The sequence below is a fragment of the Capra hircus genome (genome assembly GCF_001704415.2).
Source record: "Capra hircus breed San Clemente chromosome X unlocalized genomic scaffold, ASM170441v1, whole genome shotgun sequence".
In the NCBI taxonomy this organism is placed as follows: Eukaryota; Metazoa; Chordata; class Mammalia; order Artiodactyla; family Bovidae; genus Capra; species Capra hircus.
Genome location: NW_017189517.1, coordinates 37,442,001 through 37,469,002, shown reverse-complemented (window position 1 = coordinate 37,469,002; position 27,002 = coordinate 37,442,001). Strand labels below are relative to the sequence as shown.

At 47.3% G+C, this 27,002-nt stretch overlaps 1 protein-coding gene across 1 annotated transcript; it reads left to right on the top strand.

The window, feature by feature from the left end:
• Positions 1–1,910: 1,910 nt before the first annotated feature.
• Positions 1,911–27,002, top strand: GLRA4 (glycine receptor alpha 4). Its single transcript, XM_018044313.1, has 9 exons — positions 1,911–2,431; positions 6,372–6,502; positions 6,777–6,844; positions 7,501–7,724; positions 7,851–7,933; positions 10,022–10,162; positions 13,038–13,252; positions 18,667–18,816; positions 25,171–27,002. The coding sequence occupies exons 1-9, from the start codon at positions 2,361–2,363 to the stop codon at positions 25,459–25,461; spliced, it is 1,374 nt and encodes a 457-aa protein (XP_017899802.1). The 5' UTR covers positions 1,911–2,360; the 3' UTR covers positions 25,462–27,002.

The following is a 27,002-nucleotide window of genomic DNA, read 5'->3' as shown; positions in this document are numbered from 1 at the left end:
ATCAAAATCTAGTCCAGAAGAATAAGAGTGGAGGGAAGAGGGCTCTGGCAGACGAACGATTTGTGAAACAATCTGAATGCTGGAGAGACAGGGGATGCTTGGTGCAGCATCGGTGGAGGAGCAGAGAGACCATGCCACTCCCTGAACTTCAGCTTGAGAGCCAGAGGAAACAGCTGAGGCAGGGGAAATGACACGATCAGGCTTGTCAGGGGGAGTGGGTTAAAGAAAGAAGCAAGTGCCTCTGCTTCCCGTTCCCCCTTAGCATCCTAGCCTGGAGCTCGGCCCTGAGAGGTGCTATAAGGCTTGGTTCCCGGCCAAGGACTGGGGGTTGTGATGCTTAGAGAAAACAAGGCGGGAGGGTAAGCAGGTAAAAGAGCCACTAAAAATATTTTTAGGAAAATTAATACTTTGTATTTTTTATTTACTGGCCATATAGGCATGATTGGAGGCTTATAATGTTTCCAGTCCCAATTCCAAAAGCCCAAGTCCCCCATCAACATTTTAGTGTGGAATCTTTAAAATCCTCTTCTTTCCTTTTCATTGGTTGTTTAAAAATTCCTCTTCTTTAATAATAACACAGCCACAAAGGAAATGCAGTTCTACTCATTGTAGCCTTGTCTTTAATCCCTCTAAGTAGCTGATGGATCCTGTTAGAAGAGCGAGCAGTCTCCACACATCCCTCTCTGGTGGGGCTCAGGTATTGACCCTAAGAAAGTGGCACCCACCTCACCCCCCGCCCAGCACACCCTCAAGAACTCAGAAGAGCTGTCCTGAGAGTTTCCACTGGAAAAAAAAAAAAAACCAACATGAAAACATTTGGCTTCTCATGGCCACAGCTAAAAAGGAGAGAGTGAGAAAATGGGAAGCTGAGATAGAAAACAAATGGGAATGGAGAGAAAGCGAGGGTGAAAGAAGAGGGGAGACAGACCTAGAAGGTGAGACCGAGAAAAGAAACAGGGAGGGAGATGGAGAGAGTGTGGATGAAGGAAAGCTTCAGAAAGAGAGGGAGGAAGAAAGCAGAGAAAAGTGAGAGAGGAAGTGATAGTGGGTGAGGCCCTCAGAGAAGTCCTAGACCAGAGCGGTTCAGGTGGTGCTGAGCAAGTCTGGGGAAGGGTTGACAGGAAAAGAACTGTTCAAGCAGCTGTACTCTGTAAGCAAATGAGAAGCAAGGAGGGGTGGGTGGTCCACTCTCCCCAGCTCTCTCCTCCATCCTAAGCTTTGGGGTTGCCAGGTCATTGCTCTTGGTCCCCTTGACTCTTCCAAAGCTTACAAAGCCTGCTGTGTGCCAGGCTTGCCCTGCCCCAGCTTCTGCCCTATTCCTCCTCACAGCCTAGCCAGTCTGGGGAAAGGGGGTTTCCAGAGAACTACAGAGAGCCCGCAAGCTCAGCAGAGATGACCTGAGGGAGGGAAGTAGGCAGGAAAGAGGATGTGCAACTCTAAGGATGAAGGAGATGGAGCAAGCAGGCCGACAGACTGACTGATAGGCAGGCACACATAGGAAGAAGACTCCCAAGTTCCCCAGCAATCATTCATCCCCCTGTCTCCATCCAGAGAGTTGAGGAAAAGCTGCCCCTGCCCTTCCCCGCCTCCTTCTTGCCTCCTCTCAGCCCTGAAACTGTTACCTGGAGAATACCCAGTGGCTCTGCCTAAACCCTCTCAGGTCGTTTCTCCCCCTTACAAAAAACCATTAAGACTTTAGAGTTTGGCCCCCGCTTGGCTCCAGGCTAAAAGGGAAACTGCTGGCGAGGTGGGGGAAGCAAGGCAGCTCGCAGGCACTCCTCCAGCCAGAGAGTTAGAAGCTGGACAGAGCACCTCCGGCCCCTCTCCAGGCTGCAGCGGCAGTCCAAGCTCCTCCCCGGCACACAACACACACGGACTCGCTCTGAACCCGACTCCGGCTGCCGGCGACTGTGCCTTTAAATTGCTGCTTTCTGGAGGGTGCATCTCAGGGGGAGGTGGGAGGGAGGGAAACATCTTCATACGGTCTCCCTCCCCCTTCTCCTCCAAGACTCTCCGGGGTTTAGAGAGTGATTGCTTCCCAAAAAGAATCTCCTTCAGCACCCCGGCAGGCAGGCAGGCTGAGGCCCTCCGGAGCCCCAGGCGAGCTCGAGCAGGAGCCGGTAGGGTTATCTGTGTCAGAATCACTTCCAGGGGAATAGTTCTGGCCCCCTGACTGAGAGGGACGGGGCAAAGAAGAGAGGTGGGGAGAGAGCACGCCACTCCTAGCCCGGCCCCCCTCAGGTTCCCTGCGAGAGCGGCCTGAGCAGGAAGAAGGATCTGTACTTTCGGCGTTCCTGCCCGGGGTATCCCCTCTCACCTTGGCAGCCAGGCTGAGAAAAGGACTCCAGGGTCCCCACAGGATGACAACTCTCGTTCCAGTAACCCTCTCTTTCCTTCTCCTCTGGACCCTGCCAGGGCAGGTCCTCCTCAGGTGAGCTGAGTGGGGGTGAGAAGGAGATGCATGCAAACACGGGCTGGGGAGGGGGCAACTGGGGCTCCGGCAGAGTTTCCTTGAAGTTTGCCAAAAGCCCATGGATAGGATGGCTCCAGAGGCAGACTCACTTACCTCCATTGAGATCCCAGGAGCCTTTCGTGAAGGATGTCAAAGCCCCAGAGGTGATGGGAAGGCTTCTGCATGGGTGAGAGCTTCCTGGGTCAGGGTAGGGGCTAGGGAATGAGCCCCTGAACAGAAGCCATCTGTCCTGCCCTCCAACCCTATCTCCCTCCCAACTTGACCACACGCCCCTCAAATCCTTAAAAATGACACCAACCTCTGCCAGCTGCTCACCCAAAAGGTTACAACGAGCCAGGATTTTCCCCAAACCACATTAGGATGAAGCCGGGCTGATCAAAGCTGGGCCCTCTGCACTCTCCCTACCCTGCCCAGGGAGCACCTGGCTGCTCCCTGGAGTGGTACTACGTGGCCATCATTTCCTGGGCTTTGGGGCAAGACAAGCTTTGTGCTCCCTATAAATGCCTCCCCCCGCCGATTCCCACTTTTCTCACTAGCTGGTGTTGGGCGGGGGGCAGTCTAGGTAGACAGGGGAAGCTAGGTGGACAGAGGATGCTAGAGGAAAGATGGCTGTGCCCTGGGCTGAACTGGTCAGAAGAGTGCCTCCCAAGGTGGAGGTGGGTGAGTGCCACCGCAATATCATCCTCCTCTTCATTCAGGGAGCACCCCAGGAGCCTCCTTCTCATGTGCTGGCAGACACGTGAGTGGGCAGGCAGGCAGGGATTCAGTGGCATTGGCAGGGAGGGAAGAAACTTCTTCAGAGTGGAAAGGAGCCCAGAGTAGAATGGCAATGGCAGCTCAGCTAGAGCTGATATGAGGATGCAGGCAGAAGGGGGCACCCAGCCGGCATTCGCTGGCCCTGGTGGAGGGGAAATTACACCAAGGCCCAGGCTTTGGTGGCAGCAAAGCCCCCTTGGTGATTAGAGCAAGTGAGCCCTTAGGAAGCCTTGAGTCCAAGTCTTTCATTGAACTATGGAAACTGAAGCCTAGAGAGGGCAGGTGACCTGGCCAAGGTCACTCGGGCACCCAATAACAGAATTGGAGTTCTCTCCCCTACCCCATCCCAGGGCCTTCCATGAGAAAGGTTTCCAGCTCTGGAGCCTCCTGAGTCCTGCCAGTGTTTGGAACTTTCCAGGAATGAATGGGAGAAAGGAGAGTCTACACACCGTGACCCGGCTCTCAGGTCCACAAATGAGGTAGCCCTGGAAAAGATGGGCTCCCACGGGGGTTGGGGCCCCAGACAGCTGAGTTCACAGCCAGTCCCAGGGTCCTGGGGCTGGGGCCAGGGGGAGAGATGACATGAGAGTGGGGCTGAGGACAGTGGCAAGGGTCTGGCTGCTCCACACTCAGGTCCACGTGGCCTCCCTGGGGGCGGGGGCCAGACGGCAGGCGGCCAGCAGCAGCACCTGGCCAGTGTGGGCGTCCCATGGTGAAGCCATGGACGACTTCGGCTTGTACCAGCGCCTCCTTGGATTTTCAGAGCAGGCTTAAGCCACCTGCTCTGGCAACCCCTGCTCAGGGCCAAGTGGCCTCTGTTCCCAGGGTAAGAGCTTCCTCTTGCTCTTGGGATTTGAGAATGCAGGACTCTAGGGGTCAGAGTGAGGCTGCCACTGACCTTCCCCATCTCTGGCTCCTTGGCAGCCTGCCTGGGGCTGCTAGTATCTCAGTACTGCAATAGATAGACTTAGGGTTTTTTTTAATTTATTTATTTATTTTAATTGGAGGATAATTACTTTACAATATTGTGATAGTTTTTGCCATACATCAACATGAATCAACCATAGGTATACATGTGTCCCCTCCCTCCTAAACACCCTCTCACCTCCCTCCCCACCCCACGCCTTCAGGCTGTCACAGAACACCAGCTTTGGGTTCCATGTCATATATCAAACTCCCACTCGTTATCTATTTTACATATGGTAATGTATATGCTTCTATACTATTCCCTCAAATCATCCCACCCTCTCCTTCTCCCACTGAGTCCAAACGTCTGTTCTTTACCTCTATGGATAGGCTTAGTTTTGAAGTCAAGAGCTCTGGGTGGGAATCTTGGCTTTACCATTTAGAAACTGTGTGATCATGGACAAATTGCTCCATCTTGCACTCCTCACCTATAAAAGGAGGATAATAATGGTACTTATTGAGAGGACTGATGTGAGAACTACTAGATAAAGCATTTAGCATGGTGCCTCAGCTATTTTTATTACTGTATCAGCCACTGGCAGGTACATAGATTTACTGGGAAAGAGGAGCCTGCTGGCTCAAAGGAGACTCAGACCCAGGACAGTAGTCACCTCACCTCCCGGCACAGGGGAGCTGGCTCTAGGGATGACAGCAGGATGGAGCAGGAGGCACAAGGGCCCAGCCAGGAGTCGAGCTTCAGCTCCACCCTTGCCCTCAAGCCCTTGCTGAACTCCTGGTCCCTGGTCTAGCTTTTGGCTGCTAAGTAGACAAGCAGGCATATGGGAGAAACTTTGCTCCCCTTAGAGGAAAACCTGTCGGGGAAGAAGAGGGCTGGCCTCTAGGCTAGGCCAAAGCACACAGGCCCTTTCTTGAAATGAAGCTCTTAGGGAGATAAGATGGGAGTTGACTTTCACAGCATGGCTTCTTTACTGGGAGTCTTTCCCTTGCTCCTAGAGCCCTGCTTTTTTCTGCCTATGTTATTGCGAAAGCAAGTTCATCTGCCTGCAGCTGCCTGGACCGAGGTCCAGAGCTTTTTGCTGGAGCAGAAGCCAAACTGCCCTCTCCAGAAGCTGGGTCCTAGCCCTTGAGAGATCAGCATGAAGGCCAAACAACTGAAACCAACTCTTAGGGGTGTCAGTTGCCCTTGAGCCCTTCCCATCCTTGGCTAGGCCAGATGTACAAAGTGTTGCCACAGCTACATTAATTCTGTCACTCATGTTTGAGTGTGTTCAAGACACCATCAGAAAGAGAACACTGGATGAGGCCTCAGCTGTGAGACTTTGGGCAAGTCATTCTTCTTTTGGTTAGTTGATTGATTGATCTATCTGTCTAGCTATCTATCTATTATTTATGTATTAAATTCCATGTTTATATGTGAGATCATACAGCATTTGTCTTCGTCTGACTTATTTGACTTAGCATAATGCCTTCCAAGTCTGTCCATGTTGCTGCAAATGGCAGAATTTTCCTTCTTTTTATGACTAAGTAATATTCCACTGTGTGTATGTATGTATATATCACAGTTTCTTTATCCATGCATCTGTTGATGTACACTTGGGTGCTTTCCTTGTCCTAGATATTACAAAGAATGCTGCTATGAACATGGGAGAGGTGCAAATATCAGTTTCCTTGGGGATAAATACCCAGAGGTAGAATTGCTGGATCATATGGTAGTTCTACTTTTAATATTTTGAGGAAACTCCATACTGTTTTTCACAGTGCCTGCACTGATTTACAGTCCCACAGATCACTCCTTCTTTGGAAGGAGTTTACTCTCTTGTAAAATGGAAATAACAGTTTTTGGCCTATAACATGAGCATTATGAGAGCAAAAAGATCTAATATATGTGGTAGACTGGTGGGCTATAGTCCATGGGGTTTCAAAGAGTCGGACATGACTGAGCGCGCACAGACTGTAGTCTGCCAGGCTCCTCTGTCCATGGGATTCTCCAGGCAAGGACACTGGAGTGGGTTGCCCTGCCCTCCTCCAGGGGATCTTCCTGACCCAGGGATAGAACCCACGTCTTCTGCATTGCAAGTGGATTCTTTTACCGCTGAGCCACCAGGGAAGCCCCAGGCTACAGTCCATGGGGGTCACAAAGAGTTGGACATGATGGAAGCAACTTAGCACACATGCACAGACAACTGATCTCAGTGATTAACTCTCTCCTGTCCAGAGTGGCCTTGGCAAAAGAGGAAGTCAAACCTGGGACCAAGGGGTCCCAGCCCATGTCCCCCTCTGATTTCCTGGACAAGCTTATGGGGCGAACATCTGGGTATGATGCCAGGATTCGGCCTAATTTTAAAGGTAAGAAGTATTCATCCTATAAAACCTCCCCCTCCCCACTCCCTTTGGGGACACTGAGCCACCCCCATTGCCTACCTTAGAGCCAGGAGGCTGGGGAACAGGTCTAGCACTCACAGCTCAGAGGAGCTTCCCCACCCCATCACCCTGGGTCTGTGTGCCAGGCACTGCCTTCTCCCAGCAGTGCCCTGGCCTCCAGCTCAGAGAGACAGGCTTGGAATCTTCTCCCAGATTCCTGGAATGCTCTACCAATGTGGCTGTGCTTTGCTACCCTTAGGCCCGCCTGTGAATGTGACCTGCAACATTTTCATCAACAGTTTTGGCTCCGTCACCGAGACTACCATGGTAAAGCATCTCCATGCCCCCCCCCCGCCCTTCCTCTCTAGTGTGAATGGGAGAAGCCCACCAGATAGCAAGCCAGTCTCTCCTCTGCCATCCTTTCCCTGTTTCAGGGTCATGGCTAAAGCCATGGGATGTCCAAAGGTGGTCACTAGGAGTTTATCTTTCCCTAGCCCAGGGTTTTTGTGGCTAAAGGCAGACTAGCCTAAGCAGCAGACAGCCGAGTTTGGAAGATAGCATGATGACTAGCACAGGCTTTTAATCAGAAAAACCTGCATTCAATCTCAGACTCTACCATCTAACAGTTGTATGACTTTAGGCAGATTTACTGAAACCTCTCTTTGTCTCAGTTTCCTCATCTGTAAAATGGGAATCATAACAGCACTCTCCTCTCAGGGTTGAGGTGAGATTTAAATAAGATGATGCATATGAAGAAAGCACTTAGCAAAGACTCAGGCACATAGTAAGAGCTTAATGGGTGTCTTTTCCCTTCCCATCTTTGCCATATCAGCCCAAGGCAGGCTCCTTCTCCAGTGGAAAATGCCCACTGCTCCTGAGATGTGTTCCCAGAATTTTCCTCCTCGTGGCCCTCCTCTGCAGGCAGGCTTGCTAGTCCCTGCAATAACACTGCCTCTGATGGGCCCATCTTTGTGCCCTCCCAGGACTACCGGGTGAATGTCTTCTTGCGACAGCAGTGGAACGACCCACGCCTGGCCTACCGAGAATATCCTGATGACTCGCTGGACCTCGATCCCTCCATGCTGGACTCAATCTGGAAGCCGGATCTGTTCTTTGCCAATGAGAAAGGGGCCAATTTCCACGAGGTTACCACAGACAACAAGCTGCTGCGCATCTTCAAGAATGGAAACGTGCTCTACAGCATCAGGTGCAGCTGGCAGACGGCCAGGAGAACTCGGGGCAAGGGGCAGAGGCGGAGGGGTGGGAGGGAGGTCGCTGTGCTGTGCTGGGCCACACTCAGCCAGCCTGGCTTCTTTCTTCCTGTCCCTGCCAGGCTGACTCTCATTTTGTCCTGCCCGATGGACCTCAAGAACTTCCCCATGGACATCCAGACCTGCACGATGCAGCTGGAGAGCTGTAAGTGTCCCTAGAAAGTCACAGAGTGATGCCTGAGACACCAGCTGAGATAGTTGCCTGAGATAGTCAACCCCATGCTGTGATATTCCAGACAGGAGAAGGGCAGCCCAGAGTGGGGATGGACTTCCCCAAACATACACAGTCAGCTCTTGGCCCAGGTAAGACTAGAAGCCAGAGCTCCTGAACACCCAGTCTAATGTGCTTGTCCATTCCCTCGCTGTTTGCAGGTCTGGCCGCCCTACAGGGCCGGAGGGTGGGAAGGTACCAACCTTATATACCAGCGTGCTTGGGCTGGATGTGGAGGGCCATTGGAGGAGTACCTCCTGTGTCCAGAGATACGCTCCCTCTCACAGTGCCTGCGGGAATTCTACCTTTGCTTCCTTTGAGTTAGCATATTCAAGATGCCTCTACAAATCTAGACTTGCCAGGGATGGGGCAGTCTTTGAACCCTGATTCTTTGTGAACATAGGCAACTTTTTTTTATTGAAGTATAGTTGATTTAGACTTCCCTGGTAGCTCAGCTCATAAAGAGTCCACCTGCAATGCAGGAGACCCCGATTCAGTTCCTGGGTTGGGAAGATACCCTGGAGAAGGGATAGGCTACTGACTCCAGTGTTCTTAGGCTTCCCTGGTGGCTCAGACAATAAAGAATCCACCTGCAATGCAGGAGACCTGAGTTTGATCTGAGGGTTGGGAAGATCCCCTGGCAGAAGACATGGCAACCCACTCCAGTATACTTGCCTGGAGAATGGACAGAGGAGCCTGATGAGCTACAGTCCATGGGGTTGCAGAGAGTCGGACACAACTGGGCGACTAAGCAGAGCACAGCACATAGTTGATTTATAATGTTTTGTTAGTTTCAGATGTACAGCAAAGTGATTCCATTATATATGTATTATTTTCCAGATTCTTTTCCATGATAGGTTATTAAAAGACACTGAACATATTTCCCTATGCTATCCAGTAGGCCCTTGTTGTTTATCTATTTTACATATAGCAGTGTGTACAGATTACTTTTGTAGAAAAGTGAGAAAGGACAGTTCTAGGCATAGACAGTGCCCAGGGTACCAAGGTCAGCCAAGGGCTACCAAGGGCATAGGGTGACAGCCTGCAGGGGCTGTCCCAAGTGCAGAGAAGCCAAAGGATGACAAGGCTGGACATCACCCATGTCCATTTCTTTGCCATCTCCTGGGCAAGTGAGACTGCGAGATCAGGAGTTATGCATTTGATCCTCGGAAAAGTCTTGTCTGTCGGTTTCTAACATATAATAATAGTGATGGATAAAATTTGCCCTATGTGGTCCGCTTTTTAGAATTCATAAACCACCTTCACGTCCAAGTCCTCATTACCTCCTCTGAAATGTAAGTGGAACATTTTAGAGAAGGGGAAGTGACTTGCCGAAAGTCACAAAGCTACTCTGGGCCAAGGCCCTACACTAGACATCTGTAAGCCTTTGTGTTTCTGCTCCCATTTCTACCCAACATGTGAATATAGTCATCTATATGGCAGGAGTCTTCACGAAATTCTAGCTCTCCATGAGCGACTTGGCACTTTTGATGTTAGCTCTCAGTTTGCCCCAGTTCAGGGCCCTGGCTAGGAGTCTGTGGTATGCACATTGGCCCATGCATGGCTGGCAGGGTATAAATAGCTCTCTCCTCCCTGGAGTGAAGTGGCAGAAGCCCCAGCTCCAAGGCTGGCTCAGCTCAAGGTATGTGGTCAGTACACATGCTTACTCCCCTGGGTTTGAGATGGGGCAGGAGGTTCCCAGCTGGGTTCCTTGACATCTTTCCAAGCCTTTTGATGTGCTTCCTAGGTCTGTCAGAATAATTTCTCTTTGGGACTTTCTAATGCTTGAGGACTAGGTAGGAGAGGAATCTGAAATCTTTCTGATTTACCCACTTAGGCTGGGCACATGAAGCAATTGATCAAGTACCCTCTTCAGAATGGTTTTTCTTTCCCAGATGAGCATGAAACTCCTAAAACCCAGGCCTTATTCCTCATCTGTTCTTTCCTGCCAGTTCTAATCCTCTCCCTACCCCCAACCAACACCCACGCTCTGCAGCTCTCTGCCATCTCTTTCACTTTCAGTTGGCTACACTATGAATGACCTCATGTTTGAGTGGCTGGAAGATGCTCCTGCTGTCCAAGTGGCCGAGGGGTTGACTCTGCCTCAGTTTATCTTGCGGGATGAGAAGGATCTAGGCTACTGTACCAAGCACTACAACACAGGTAAAAAAAAAAAAAACCTAGGATCTTACTGGCTGTGGGCTGCACGAAGGGCCTCCAAATGGGAGGGAAAGGAGCAAGGCAGCTGGCCTCTATTGAAGGTCCAATCTGTGCCCAATGCGTGCTAACTTTCTTATATGTCTTATCTCATTATGGTAGTGGTGATCAGTCCCATTTCTCAGAAAGAAAAACCTGAGGTTCTAAGAAATTGAATTAGTTATCCAAGTCCCACAGTTAGTAAATGACTGATTTCAATTCAAAGCCCACGTTCCACCACCAAAGCCCGTATTCTTGTCCCTATCATATGCTGCAGAACAAATGGTCCTGTGTCAGTGAGTGGCAGGAGTGTTCCATCTGTCCTGAGGCCAACTTCATGTGTAAAGTGAGGAATTTCTGCATCTGGCAGTATTCAATGACTACACTGAAGCAGGAGAGAACAGAATTCAGGGACCAGCTGGCTTCCTGTCCACACTCCCTGCCACTGTCTCCAGTGCCCAAGTCTCATGAACTGACATGGTTTCCCAGGAGTGAAAACTGGGTCTGGAAATGAAGAGCAGCTGCTTTTCCAGCTTGAGCACCTTCCTTTTGCAGCTTCCCTAATCACTGGAGGTTCCTCATTTCCACTGACCATTTGGCTGTTGTGAAGAGCTATGACGCTGAGATAGGGGCCACAAGCTGAAGAAGGGAGATCTTGGGTCCCTCCAATGGTGTGCTGATATGCTTTGGGTGCAAGCCTATGGATATGTGTTTGTGTATGTAGGGGTGCAGATAGTTGGGGAGAGGAATGAGCCATTGAACTTAGAAAATGCTGGTGGGAGTGGAAATTGGTGTAAACTTTTTCAGGAAAAAAAACCTGACAATTTGTATATAGACTTATGGTTTTCAAATTTTGCTGTGCATCATATTTCCCTGGGGAGCCTGTTAAAATATTGATTCCTGGGTTCTACCTCTCAGAGATTCTGATTACATGTGCTTGGAGTGATGCCCAGAAATCTGCATTTGAACACGACTCCTGAGGAGTCTGATGCACGTGGTCCAGGGGGCACACTAAGAAACTTTAGTCTGGAACCTAAATTTTTTCCTTACCTATTGATCCAGGAATTCCACTCCTTGGAATTTATTTTAAGGAAATATTCCAAAAAATCATATTGACTTTAGACCCCAAGAGGGCTCCTGGGTCATTGTTTATACTGGCAAAAACTCAGAACTGCTCTTAATATCTACCAATAGGGCAGAAGTTAAATAAATTACATAGCACATCTGCTTGCTGGGATATTATCCAGAGGTCTAAAAGGATGCTTGCAAGGTGCTTATATCAACATTGGAAAATACAAGTGGAAAAGGTTAAGATTCAAAGTTGTATACACAGAATGATTCTAGTGTGGTGAAAGAAACAAACCAAAAGCATTTGTTTTAAAATCCTGGAAGAAAATAGCACCAAGTGTTTCTGAAGCAGTGTGATAAGAGCAAGAACTTTGAAATCAGATAGAGCTGAGTTTGAATTCTGGCCACACTATTTACTATTTGGGAACCCTCAGGAAACATAATCTCAAAGGAGCTTCCGTATCCCTACCTGTAAAATGGGAAATAATCATTTTACCTGCCCCAAAGAGTTGCTATGGGGTTTAAATGAGATAAACTATATAAAGTCAGGGCACTTAGCAGGGGCTTGATAAATGTCAGTTTATGAATATTATTATTCCCTCTCTACATCTCACATTTTTTCTATGCTAAACAAGTGTTAATTTTGTCATGGAAAACAAAACCGCTATCATCAAAAAGAAAAAAAAAAAGAAAGAAAATATGGATACCAAAAACATTTCATGGCTAGAACCCTGGGGTGGGATGAAGTGAGGTGGACTCAGGCAACAGTGGGAGATCACAGCATCACACGCACGACAAAGTCTTAGTCAGTCACTGATGAAATCACTAACCTTGAGGAATCAGACAGGCCTGCTAACAGCAAGACTGGGCCACAATGAAAGAACAATATACGTATCGTCTGCTTTTTGCCTTGGTTATCCTAAGCATCTACTGCCAGGGGAAGCTCTGAGCTAGTGTTTTCTTAGCCTTGGGGCTTGGGAAGCAGGGTAAAGTGAAGGTGACTGTCAGAGGAGGAGGAGAGCATTGGTACGTGTGCCCGGGGCCAACACACTTTTTGTTGGTGGAATAGGACGCTGCTGCCTAATGCTGTCTGGGAACTTGCTGCCCACTGTCCAGAGCTGGTCTCTGTTGGACGTTGTTTCCAGATATTTGCTATCCAGCTCTTCTTACTTGCTTAAGACACAGGCAGTGTTTATCTCAGTGAATCATTGCTGGAGAGCTTCAAGGGTTTCAGGACACACCAGCAAGGATGCTGAGATTGGAGTGGAGTCTAGGCTCATCGCTTTGTTAATCATGAGAATAGTACCAGCTGCCTACGTATTCAACACCTGAAATGCATCATCTAACTTAATTCCTACAATTGCCCAGTGATGGAATGGATATTGTTGTTATTCTAGTTTATAGACAAGGAAACTGAAACTTTAAAAGCTTCGGTGTTTCACCTGAGGTCGCACAGTTAGTGAGCAGAAGCTTCAGGAGTTAAACCCATACAGCCTGGCTTTGGAGTCCTCCCACTTTTAATCCTCTTTCAGGGGAAGGCCTTCTGCTGGCAACTAAAGTGCTTGGAGCAAGAGGTCAGGTCTCTGTTGGCTACTCTGAGAGCTTCATCAAAACATACATCTGGGACCTGGGACCATTTTGAAAGGCTCAATTATTGACCCAGCTTAGGTGCCCAGAGGCTGGTCTACAGAGATAGAGCTGCCCTACTCCTGCCTCTCAGTTTCAGCTGCTGGCTGGGGACCTGCGGCCTGACACCTCACCTCTTTCCTTGCAGGGAAATTCACCTGCATCGAGGTAAAGTTTCACCTGGAACGACAGATGGGCTACTATCTGATTCAGATGTATATCCCCAGCCTACTCATCGTCATCCTGTCCTGGGTCTCCTTCTGGATCAACATGGATGCTGCCCCTGCCCGAGTGGGCCTAGGCATCACCACTGTGCTCACCATGACAACTCAGAGCTCTGGCTCCCGGGCCTCTTTGCCTAAGGTGAAGAGACATGCCAGGGACCTTGCTTGCCACAGAGCTCCCCATTTCCCATTCATTCCGCCATTCCCTCCCACTGACTATTTTCCTTGGATTTAAAGTAGAGAAGAGCCATCAAGCAAGAGCAGGTGTCCTGCATTCTCTTTCCCTGGAACACACTGCTAATAACATTGCAAACAGTGTGGAGACTGGGGTTGCAGATGCTGTCTGGCTAGGGAATGAGTGGACAGTGCTGACTTTGACTTTCATCAGGAAATACTAGCATGTCCAAGATCAAAAGACACTCAGCAAGTAGAAAGCCCCATTTCCTCATGGCACAGATGAGGGTATTACAGCCTAGAGAGATAGAATGACTTTCTCAAGGTCATGCTTCACAAGGAACAATCAAAGAAATACAAGGATTTTAAATTGACGTCTGTTTCTCGCTATGTCAGAAATCAGATACTATCACGAAGAGCTCTAGAGACGATGTCCCTTCTTTAGGGGTGAGTAAACTTTGAGGCAGCAAATAGCAATTAAAGTCAGTGGACACAGATTTTCTAGAGCCAGGTGATATTTTGATGACACAGAGAGATTTATGCTGATGGGACTAGACCCAGGTTTTCCCTGCCTCATGTCTTCATGAACAGAATTTAGAGGTCATCACCTCAATGTCCTTAAAGTCAGCAAGGCTCTGAGACGATCAGGGAGCAAGCTAATTCATTCATTCAGTAAATATTTATTGAGCACATACTGTGTACCAGGCATTGTACTATGCCATGGAGAAATAATGGAAAGCAAAACAACACAGTTTTTATGGCTCTTATAGTGAACATATTCCCTCTTGCTCTGTTTTGTTGGAAACCAGGCCCTGTGATCTCATATCTCCCAGTGTTTATTCCTAAGAAGACTTTTACTGGGGACTTAAACAGGGGGTGATCTGGACACTCAGATGAATTTACAAATTTCCTATATACTGAGGTGGTGGGGCAATAGTTGTTAAGAGCAGGAGATTAGAGACAGGTAGTTTTTTTGTTTGTTTGTTTGTTTTTAGACAGATAGATTTTTATTGAAGTCCCAGCCTCATCATTTACTAATGGTGATCTCAGATAAATTCCTTCTCAGTCTTCTCACCTGTAACGTGGGAATATTACCTCTTCCATAGGGTTATTGCAAGAAATATATACGATAATGTATTGACAGAGAGAATGGTGTTTGGCACATAATAATCACTCAATAAATGTTAGTTATTGTTGTAATTATTAGGGGTCTCGGTGGAAAGGACTGGGTAGTGCTCTCAATTATTTTTGAATCACCAGGAAACCTTTGAGATGATCCTAAGTTCCTCTAGGGACAGACAGTGACAAAGCTGAGATTAGGATCGCGTCACAGGGAAAGTTGTCAGAGATAATTTCCTATACAAGCATACCTCATTTTATTGCACTTCATTTTATTGTGCTTTGCATATCTGCTTTTTTTTCCCCCACAAATTGAAGGTTTGTGGCAACCCTGAGTTGTCAGATGATGGTTAGCATCTTTTTAGCAATAAAGTATGTTTAAATTAAGGTATACATATAGTCTTTTTAGACATAATGTTATTGCACGCTTACTAGACTACAGTGTATTGTAACTTTCACATGCACTGGGAAACCAAAAGATTTGTGCGATTTGCTTTATTGTCGTGATCTGGAATTCAAAGCCACAACATCTCTGAGGTAGGCCTGTAAGTGTGTTTCCTAAATGGCAAGGATATTGAAGAAGCTGTGAGAGGCAGACTGGGCTTAGGTGAAGGCTGCAGGGCCAGATGAGGCTGTGGTAGTGGCCCTGCATGAAGACGAGAGGAAGAAAAGTAGTTCAGACCTAAGAACCCTGCCCTAGTTTATTGCTGCTGCCATATAAGGAGATTCTCCTCTAACTCAGGGAGTTGCTTCAGTGTATGCCTTATTCTTGCTGAGAGAACTCCTTTCTCCAGTCCCCTCCTGTGAGCAAACACCATGCATCTGCTCCCAGGAATCATTCTGTTTTCTCATATAGAAAGAATGTACTTTATTAGAGGATTGTTTGGTTTGGTTTGGTTTTGGGGGGGGTGTGGTATTTGGTATCTCCTCATCAGATTTTGATGACCTTTTCTTTATACATATATAATTGAAGTATAGTTGATTCACAGTGTTGTGCCAACCCCTGCTGTACTGCAAAGTGACTAGGTTATACATATAGACATTCTTTTTCATATTCTTTTCCATTATGGTTTATCACAGGATACTAAATATGGTTCCCTGTACTATACAGTAGGATCTTGTTTTTTATCCATGCTATATATACCTGTTTGTATCCACTAATCCCAAACTCCCAGTCCTTCCCTACCCCACCGCCTCCCTTTTGGCAACCATAAGTCTGTTCTCTATGTTGATGACCTTTTCTTGGCCTCATTGGCCAATAGCAAAGTATGCAGGCATAGACCCTGAACTAAAAAAGTTTCATTGGCCAGCCCCGCAGAGCAAGGGACTAAGTCAGAGAGCTTCTGCTCACTCTTGAGTTTGTGCAACATTAGATTTCATGGGAGCCCCAAGGGAAAATGTGGGGCCAGATCAGGGGCTTTTGAAAGCAACAGCAATCTCACCCCCAATACTATTCTAGTGTCCAGGATGAGAGCAGCCAAGGGTCACTTTGTAAGGGAACTCAACTGGGATGGCCGTTTCCCATGCTACTGGAAGCCACTCCATCTTTGCCTTTATGAGGGCTAGGGCTCCCAAAGGCACCCATCATTGTCTCTTTGCCGGGCTCTTGATCTATACAACTTCCAGTTGGTTCAGTGTATAATGGAAGGTTTTAATGAAGTTTCGACTAGAGACTGACAGATTAGACCTAAAGTTGAAACAATTCTTTCAATCTCCTGTCATCTAAATGGCCCACAGCTCTTGGGGCAGGTAGTAACAAAGAAGGCTAAGAGGGCAAACAGAACTAGCAGAGACAAATACTCCATCCACCTCTTCATTAATTCAAAAGCTACTTACTATATGCCAGACTCTTAGCAAGGCACTGGAGATAGAACAGCGAACATGATAACAATAGTCCTTGCCACTGAAGAGCTTACCATCTAGTGGAGGAGAGAGCCAGGTCTATTTGATGGGTGCTCAGGTACAGGTAACCTGAGCTCATCCAGTAGGGGCAATCAACCCAGACCGGGATGATTAGGGAAGACTTCCCAGAGGATATGGTATCTAAAGTGGACATTTAAGTAAAAATCATCAAGGTGAAGGAGAGATACAAAGAGATGATTCCCTTGGGAGACAACTGAAATCGATCAGCATGGCAGGGTTATAGATTGCAAGGGACAAGGTGAAGCTGAAGAAGTAGGCGGGGGCTAAGTGCCATGCCAAAGGGAGCACTGCCTATATCAGAAGGAGAGTGGAGGACCACTGAAGGGTTGTAAGCAGAGGAGTGATATGATCAAACTTACATTTTGAAAACAAAATTCTGGCTGTTGTTTGAAGAACAGATTGTAAGTGGCCAGCAGAGATGCAGGGAGATTGTTTAGGAAGCTGTTGCCATCCTTCAGATGAGTCAGGATAGTGAGTGGATGATTTCCAGAGATATTTAAGGTACATTGTTGACACTTATTGTTAACAAGACTTTCTTCTTGCCTCTTAAGGTGTCCTTTTCTTTTGATGATCCAAAGTCCTTCATGGACCTCCCCTGTCATTACCTCATTGTGGATTTTCATAGCACTTACTTATCCCTGGGGGCACAGTGGGACTGGGAGATGGTAAATGAAATAGGAGGCCCTCTTTGTAGGTGGCAAAGTGGAAACACCAAGGGATGCTTAATCAGGGTTGCCTAGCAACCCACCACTATCCTCTCAATAGAATTGGCCTAAAAGAAATAGAGCAGAGTTTCTCCATCTTAGCACTATCATCAGTTTGGTTGAGATCATTTTTCTTTGTTGTGTGAGTTGGCGGGGGGAGGGGTGGTGTTCTGTGCACTGTAGGATATTAACAGCATCCCTGGCCTCTAGAAGCCAGTTGCTAGCACCACCCTAAAACTGTGTGACCAAAAATGTCTCTAGACATTTCTAAATGCCCCTGGTGGTGGTGGGGAGGGGAAGATGTTTGTGGGGGTCAGCCCTGATTAAGAGCTACTGAGGTGGAAGATTTCTCTTGTGAGACCTGCTCCTTACCTGGAGTGTGCAGCATCCTCAATGTCCAACATAGCAGAGGCTGGTGAAAGAAGTTGCCTGTCATGAATCCTACTCCTGCTGGGGGGGCCCCATAAGGTGAGCTTAGCCACTCAAAACTTTGTAAGGAGGTGATCTGATTGAGGAAGTGGAAGGACTTCATAAACCTGAGTTCTGCCCTCCCCTCTGGTCCCACCCAGCCACAACCCTGTTTCAAGAGAAGTGAGCATTTAATCTTCACAAAGGAAATGGGAGAGAAAAGTACAGTTACCTCTCAAGTGCCCTTGGGGGATTGCTTCCAGGATTCCTTGCAGATACCCCAATCAGCAGATGCTCAAGTCCCTTACATTTGGCCTCTGTATCCTCAAATGCAGAATCCATGGATACAGAGGGCTGATGGTACCTGAAAGCTACCAAGGCAGGTAGTAAAGGAGACCACTAGGGACTGGACAGGCAGAAGCCAGCATTCTCGAAATGACAGAAGCATCCATAGCAGGGGGTGGATGGTGCACCCCATTGGGATCCCTACCCTGTTCTGCTCTTCATTATGAGAGATGAGGCCCCTGCTCTCCACTCATTTCAAATCCTCACCAGTGTCTCTTGCAAAGAGTGGCAGGGAAAAAGCATAGTGTCAGAGGAAGAATAGACATGGAGGAAGGAAAGGAAGGAACTCACAGTCTGGTATTGAGACTGCAACCTAGGTAATTCACAGCATCGCTGAATTGATGCCCAGAATCCCTAAGCCCTAGTGCCATCTTCTCACTGGGTAGTCTTGGCTAAGGCTTTCCCCTTCTTGGCCTCGAATGTCCTCATATGTCTCACTTGTGAATAACACACCCTGCCCAATTACCACCACAGCTGTGTTATCCTAGGAGAGAACAGAAGGCAAAGAAATCCAGCACTCATGTTCATTGCTTTTTATTCAAAGAAAAGAATCAGAAAATGATAAGAATGAAAAGGACAATAAGAAGCAGAAGCAGAAATTCAAAAAGGAGAAAGAAAGGAAGGAAAAAAGGTACAGGAAGGAAAAGTAGCTGGAAGTGGAGGGTGAAGAGGGCAGAGGGGTGAAGCATAACGGGTAGTTTGATGTTTTTGACACAGTCCTTCAGATAATGGAACATATCAAGGAAAGCTTCTTTAAACACGAGAAGAAAGTCACGATAAAGCTGCAGAATAGCAGGCAGTTGATGCAGGCTGGTAATCCACGAAAGAGGCCGTGAAAGAACTCGAGGAAGGTTGACTCTTCCACTGATGGATGTTGCAGGTGTCCTACGTGAAGGCGATCGACATCTGGATGGCCGTGTGCCTGCTCTTTGTGTTCGCTGCCCTGCTGGAATACGCTGCTGTCAATTTCGTCTCTCGTCAGCATAAGGAATTCATTCGACTTCGAAGAAGGCAGAGGCGCCACCGCATGGTGAGCATAACTAGGGAGGAGCCCACTTCCTTTCTGCTTTGGACTCCTTCCTTCCTACTACTCCTCCCCAAACCAAGACTCAGTCTAGACTGCAAGGACTAGACAGGCAGTCAGGAACCCTGGATTCTAGTCCCAGGCTGGTCACAAATAAGCTAAGTACTTTAACCTTTTTGATTCCATTTCTTTATCTGTCCAATGGGACATTCGTCTAGCAGAGTAAATTAAGGGCATGGGCAGATTCTCCTGCATAGTAAGCACTGCAAATATATTAGCCAATATTAGAACCTTATTGACTGACTTACCACGAGATTGCTTTGAGAATTAGTAGTGGTTGCTCCTGACTCTCCTCCCACCCAGGAGGAAGGTACCCCAGGTTGTCCTATACTGATTGGTGGTTAAGATTCAAGTCAGGCATTGGTGCCTTTCTAGGGGAGCATTATAAAAGGGTCCCCAACATAACTAACCTGGAATTGAAACACTACCACTTGCATCTTCTGGCTCTTTCATTTCTTCGCCTTGGTCTCCATTGGGTGCATCAGATTTGTTAGGCATGACTTGTTATTTTCTCCTGTTCTTGTTTGTGATCACCTGGGGAAGCAGAGTAGGGATCTTGTCCTCATGACAACAGAGGCGGTGCATCCTCCCCGCCCCCCACCCCATTGCCCAGACAGTAGGTGCTAGGTACGCTGTCATGACAACAGAAGTGCCTGAGCCACTGTCACAGAAGGAAGTGCCCAATTATGAGCAAAACTAAAAGCCTTTGCTGAGCTACATAAGCTTCACTTAATCATCAGACACACAGAGTTCTGGCATATCCTGAGCTCCAACTCCCTGTTTACTGCCTAATCTGGAGGCACTAAAGCACACATGATCTCTGGGTGGGGAAACGAAACAACGATCTATCTAAGCGAACTGGCTCTAGCTTGTTGGGGCCACTCTAACACTAAGGTTCTTCTCTCTTCCTAACAGCCCCACCTCCCATTTCAGCTGCTCCTGGAGTGCCCTTACCATATGTCTGCACTAAAAATATCTCAAAAGCTACCTCCGGGATTTCATGTTCCTTGCTAAGGTCCCTTTCTGCTGAGGGCAGGGTCCTTGTCTCATCTAGTGGTTCGTCGGAATTTATCAATTTTTTCCCGGCTTCAGTCCTTGAGTTGCGGCCTGGGAAGCACGCCCTCTAGTGGAGTGATCCACAACTGCACCTCCTTGAGTAGGACCGAGCAAGAGTCCTAAAAGCCTTTCCTCTCCTAGGAGAAGGCGATGGCACCCCACTCCAGTACTCTTGCCTGGAAAATCCCATGGACGGAGGAGCCTGGTAGGCTGCAGTCCATGGGGTCGCTAAGAGTCGGACACGACTGAGCGACTTCACTTTCACTTTTCACTTTCAAGCATTGGAGAAGGAAATGGCAACCCACTCCAGTGTTCTTGCCTGGAGAATCCCAGGGACGGGGGAGCCTAGTGGGCTGCCGTCTATGGGTTCGCACAGAGTCGGACACTACTGAAGCGACTTAGCAGCAGCATCCTAGGCAGAGGCTCGGGGGAAAAACATATGGCCTTGGCAGAAGGGCAAGGAAAGCAGATGTACCCTTTTCTAAGTTAACTGCTCCCACCTCTTTAGCTGTGTCAAACCTGCCCAGAGGCACCCAAATCTTATCTTCATAGGGGTTTTAATCTTGGTGCCTTCTCCATGCTTACCTTAGAAAAGAACAGTCTGCCAACCCGTTCCAGACTTCTTTTCCCAGCTAGATTGCCTCTACAGGTGTCCTGGTAACAGAAGACGGCTGCAGTTGCTGTAGAGCTACTCCAGGGTGACACTTGACCCACCTCCTTCCCTGCACCTCTCCAACCTCCAACTGCCCACAGCCTATCCCCTCCTGGTCATATACAGGGTGATCCTGATGTCATAATGAAGCCCATCATAATCAGTGCTCAATTATGACATAGTTATGACAGCAGCCTGGGCCCTGCTTAGGCACCTGGATCCTGCCTTAAAGTGGCCCAGGCTTTTGATTAATGTAGATAAAACCTGAAAACCATTACCTGAATCATTAGTTCTGTCCCTTTTTGAGTTTCCTACAGTCATTGCTATCCCAGGAGAAATGTAGCCAAATCCTGGAGGTCACTGAGCAGGCTGAAAAACTTAATACAGGGTTGATTCATTTCTAGAACCTCTCTCTGGACCCTGCTATTCCAGCTAGAGAAGTGATTTTCAGTCTAAGAAGAGCTCTCTTAAGGGAGAGAGAGACTCCATAGGATTTTCAAGGATCCCTTAGCCAAGAGCAAGTTAGGAGTATTCCAGAAGTCAGCCAGCTGTTCATCAAGCTCCAGCCTTCATCCTGTTCTTCTCAAATCCCAAATCTCAACCATCCATTTGCACTTTGTAGTGGTCTCCTTCCATGTCACAGTCTAAGATAGCTTATTTTTTTCCTAGACATTTCTGCTTTGTCTTCCTAGCTAGTCTAGAAGCCTCACACAGAAGGGTCTGTTTGTCATTTTTTCTGACCTCAACAGGCCCTGGCACTTGGTTCTGGACACAGCAGCCACAGAATCCAGTCCACCAATCTTTGCAGACTTGTTGGCAAGGGCTCTCTTTCAAGATGGACAAAGGAAAAAGCCTTACCATTATCAACAGAATAACTTGAGAAATGGAAGTAATTTAAAATACTCCCCAGTCCTCTCAGGAACTTGGTCCCAGAACCCTGCTTGCCTCTTCCCATCTCCCAGGACCCTTCCCCATTCTCCAATCTCCTCTCTTCACTTCAATAAAATCACTCAATATCGATCCATCCTTCCCATCTTCACAGCTCATCTCCCACACTGTACATTCCCATCCCCACTTGATTTTGGAATATCTTTCCTCTCTAGTCCCCCAGCCCTCCTCCCCTATAGACATCTGCCACAAAAATGCTCCATCTCAACAGCTGTGGAAGCCGCAAGTATGCTTAATGTGCTGTCATGTCCGACTCTTTGTGACCCTATGGACTGCAGCCTGCCAGGCTCTTCTGTCCGTGGGATTTCCCAGGCAAGAATACTGGAGTGGGTTGCCATTTCCTTCTCCAAGGGGATCTTTCTGACCCAGGGATCCATCCAACCGTGTCTCTTGTGTCTCCTGCCCTGGGAGGCAGATTCTTTACCACTAGCGCCACCTGGGAAGCGTGACAGCCACAAAGTGGAGTTTAACTCTCCACTGTCCCTCCCCAACACACACACAAACACGCACACCCCTCTGAATTTGGCCTAAATAAGCAATACCCAAATTCAGGACTCTCACCCTTGAATTTTAGTCCACTCATCTTTGCTACCCCAACTACAATATGTTAAAAAAAATTTTTTTTAAGCCCAGGGTGACTTATACTATTGGACATTTTTTTTCCTCTTCTGTGGGAAATAGCTTTTTCCAGCTTGAAAAATAGTTCCAAATAATTCTCTTTAGGTTTACTGTGATTGGATAAAAGGGAAAATAATTAGATCTATAGAAACAGAAGTAGCAAAAGTTGGATTTAACTTTCTCTTTCAAAGCTTTTTGCAAACAAATACATTCCATGCTTGTATCCTCTAGCTGGAGACCTACAGGGATTAGGATGAGCAATGGGGAACAGGGAGTCTGAGGGACTCTGAACTGGAAAGCAAAAGAAAACTTCATTTTATTTACTCCCTCATTTTTCACTTCAGTTCAGTCACTCAGTCATGTCTGACTCTTTGCGATCCCATGGAATGCAGCACACCAGGCTTCCCTGTCCATCACCAACTCCTGGAGCTTACTCAAACTAATGTCCATTGAGTCAGTGATGCCATCCAACCATCTCATCCTCTGTTGTCCCCTTCTCCTCCTGCCTTCAGTCTTTCCCAGCATCAGGGTGTTTTCCAAGGAGTCAGTTCATTGCATCAGGTGGCCAAAGTATTGGAGTTTCAGCTTCAGCATCAGTCCTTTCAGTGAATATTCAGGACTGATTTCCTTTAGGATGGACTGGTTTGATCTCCTTGCAGTCCAAGGGACATTTTTCACTTACTTGGGTGATATTTTGTTTACCTCTGGTTCTTCATCTGTAAAATGGATCCAGCACAACCTGTCATGAAGAAACAGTGTGTAAATGAAGTACAGAATACAGGTGAGGTGAGCCGAGGCCTATGGTGATAGGCTGTATAAAGAACTTAGACGAAAGAGCTGAGGTCTCCCCATCACAACTCAGGGCCAAAGCACCACCACAAGGGTGAATTGCTTCTGGCCTACACGTGTACAGGGCTTCCCTGATGGCTCAGGGGTAAAGAATCCCACCTGCTATGCAGTAGTCACAGGAGACGCAGGTTCAAGCCCTGGGTGGAGAAGATCCCCTGGAGGAGGGAATGGCTACCCACTCCAGTATTCTTGCCTAGAGAATCCCATGCACAGAGGAGCCTGGTGGGCTACAGTCCATAGGGTTGCAAAGTGATTTAGCATGCACGCACACATGTACAACTCTCTTCACAGAGGCTGGCAAAATCAAGGATTGGGTAGCAAGGCTCTCTGGTGGGCAGACTTAGAGATACCTTTCCCTATGCCAACGATGCCATTCTTTTTAAGGGGCCTCAGGCCATTGTGCAGAGGTGGGGCAAGAAGCAATTGTTTTTTTCTGCCAGGCACTCTGTAGCTAAGATTCTCTTCTAAGTAGACTCTTCAGTTTGAGATCCTGAGAGGATGCTGGCTTCATGAGAACAAAGCCATTCCCTGTCCTGTATTCCGCGTGTGGCTCATCAGTCCATTCATTCATTCAACTAATATCTACTGGGTGCCTATCAGATGCCAGCACTGTGCTAGGCACTGGGGACACAGCAGTGAGCCAGACTGATGTCCTTTCCCACGTATGAGCCTGCAGCAGGCAGAGAAAGAGATAGGATCTGTTGACAAATCTCTGACCTGAGCTTGTCCACCTCTGATGCCCAGTGACAGGCTAGGCCTTCTAGTGCTATCATAATCAAGGATTAATGGGACCAACCACACCAACATCTCATTGAGGAAGCCATTTTGAAATGGGTTACTATAATTATAGAGGTCCCAGGATAAAGACCCTAAGATGTCCTTCTAACTGCATAGCATGTGTGAAATATACTTTGTCTACATTTTATGCATATCTGTCATATCCATTCAGTATAGACATGTGCCTTATTCTGTTTAGTACTGAAAGTCCTAAGTATCAGGAAGGCCTCAGTTCCGGGCAAACTGAGAAGATAGTTGGTATCATCCCACAAGAGGTTATTTCTTACATAGCTGAAGCTTTTACTGCTATAAACATTGATAGTTTAAAAAATTATAACCATCTCTGAATGAAGTATTCCTAGGTTGTAGTATATACTTACCTGTCCTATGTCTAATTTCCAGGTTGTGAACCACCACTTGTGATGGCAGTGTGTCCTTTAGAAGGAGACAAAATGGGGCAGGTTGAGGTTGTATAGAAACCAACAATAAATAGGCTCTGAGTTAGGCCCTGAAAGACTCTTATATGAGTAAAGTTCTACTGATCACTCAGGGGCTTTGGTTCTCTCTCTCTTCTTTTTCCTCTGTTTCTCCCTCTGCATCTCTCTCTAGGTCTCTATCCACCTATCTTTCTGGCCTTACCTCCTGACTCCCAGCTGTGTTGTAGCTACTTAATGTTGTCAGTTGTCATTTTTATTGGACAAATGAACTTTGTGTGGTCTGCTGCATTACTTAATGCTTAGATAAAATTTACCTCTTCAGTGTTAATGTGTTCATCAAAATTCACGAACTGCACATGAATGGAATGTGTATTGGGTAATAAATGTTACCCTAGAAGTACACACATCTGCAAGAGCATAATCAGCTTTACCCTAATTCCGATAACCCACTAGGTTATTTAAAACTTTTGGAATTTTCAGAGATAAACATTTTTTAAAAGATACTATGTACAAGGAGAAATAATTCTGCAGCTTTGGGAAGTCATCAAAGTCAAGTTTCCAAGTCTCACTATCTCAGCTGTGCTTTCTAAAGGTTTCATTGTTCTGTTTATTCTGTTTATTACCAGTCAGAGATAACTTGACATTGAGATGTGCCTCTCACAGTGAGTTGGCACTTTCCTGGGTTGTAGACGGCTCTAAATGATGTTATGCATTTTAAAAAGGCAGCTCAAGGCTTATCTGCAAATAGAATCATAAACATATACCATACGTGCCACGTATAGCTGCTTAGTGTACATCGATCTTGTGAGTAGTTCTGTGACCATAAAAAAGCACGCGCTGAGCCTGTGTGCCCACCTACCCTGCCTGCATAGCATCGCCTGAGATACTTGTGTGGTGTGGTCTCTATTCTTCTACTTTAGAACTGTGACCTCAAATTCTGCCTTTTCTTCCGTGTAATTCCAGGAGGAAGATATCATCCGTGAAAGTCGCTTTTATTTCCGTGGCTATGGCCTGGGCCACTGCCTGCAGGCAAGGGATGGAGGTCCAATGGAAGGTTCTGGCATTTATAGCCCCCAACCTCCAGCCCCACGTCTAAGGGAAGGAGAAACCATGCGAAAACTCTACGTGGACCAGGCCAAGAGGATTGACACCATTTCCCGAGCTGTCTTCCCTTTCACTTTCCTCATCTTCAACATCTTCTACTGGGTTGTCTATAAAGTGCTACGGTCAGAAGATATCCACCAGGCACTGTGAATAGGAGCTTAAGAGTCCAGTTGTTGGCTTCCTGCTTTCCCCTTGTGGGCTTTCCCTCTCCAGTAGATTCCATCAAGGGCTTGGGCAGCTCCTTCCTGATCTCCCACTCAGAACTTCAACAGCCAATCCCAAAGCTTTGTGGAGCTACAATGCATGGTGCCAATAGTGGCTGTACTTAGAAAGATGGCTCACCTCTCTTCATCCAGATTTTCTGCATACTACCCCATTTCTCATGAAAGTAAGGTTTGGCTTCTTGTGGCCAGGATAACCCTGACTGGAGCTTCTCTGTCTTTCAGTTCTTCGGTAGAGGATATTCAGAACACTGCTACTAGATTCTGGCATTTGTCATCTTAACCTGCACCAATCTTTGCCCTGCCACCTCCTACCAAAAGTCTGACCTTTACCATGACCTCTGTCCCTCCTACCACGGGTTAAACAGGAATCTTTCCCATCCCCAAGTGCTGCCCTGTGTGACTTAGTCATGTTTCCTTGACCCTGGGAGGAAGGCAAGGGGACAGATTCCCCACTACTCAGCTTGGAACAGTCATCAGCTACACTGGGGTAGGGTGTTGCTATACAACCCAACAGAGAGGTCTTCAAGTTTCCTTGAACCTCAACACTGTTAAAATGGGGTCAGGAATCTTGGACTCTCAGAAAGACCACCTTTCCAGATCTACCCAAATTTCCTGATCTCAGAAATATTTATTGTATTCCCTAACTAGCTAGCATCATGGAAGGGTGTGTTTGACTGCTGTGGAGTATGAAAAGAGAAAGATGCTTAGTCTTTTAGAAAGTTACTCGATGATGCTATAAAGCTTTCAAGAAAAGTGAGCCTAAGGTGGTAGGGCCTAGGAGGATTAGAATACTATCCTCAGAGAGTCTTCTGTTGCCTGGACTTTTCGTTTCTTCTTTTCTCTAAAGTCTATCTCCCAGGACCTCTCATTTCCAACTTGCTCCTTCACCTCATATCAGTGAGCAAATAATAATACCATGCAACCTTGCCCAGGATAAAGCGGCCTACGAGGCTCCTGGGAAGGAACTATGTATATAGAGGATCCCTATCCTGGACAAACATTGACTTGGCCAAGCTCAGGATGGAGTTGTCAAAGTTAGAAAACCATAATTTGGATGTATTTCTTAATCCTTCTCATTTCCCTTCTCTTTCCACACTGAGGAGGTGGAGCAGTCAGTTGAAGCTACCCAAAAATATCAGAATAGAAGGAGTGTGGAAGGGCTCATCTCAGGCCTGACACTGGGACACGGGGAAGCACGGGCCTGTTACTCTGAGTCCTTTGAAATGATCCAACTGGGAAGAACTGTAAAAAGGAAGATTAAAGTGCAGGGCTAAACAGCTGGAAGACAGAAGTGATCAAACAATCTCTTAAACATCTTGTCTTTTTCTCTGAATCTAGAATAACTAACAATGTAAGTTGAGTCTCTCTCTGTCTCTCTGTCTCTCCCTTGCCCCATATCTTCCTCCCTCCCTTTCACTTCCTCCTTTCACCCTTCATTAAAAACAGGTGTTCAAAATTGAAAGTCAA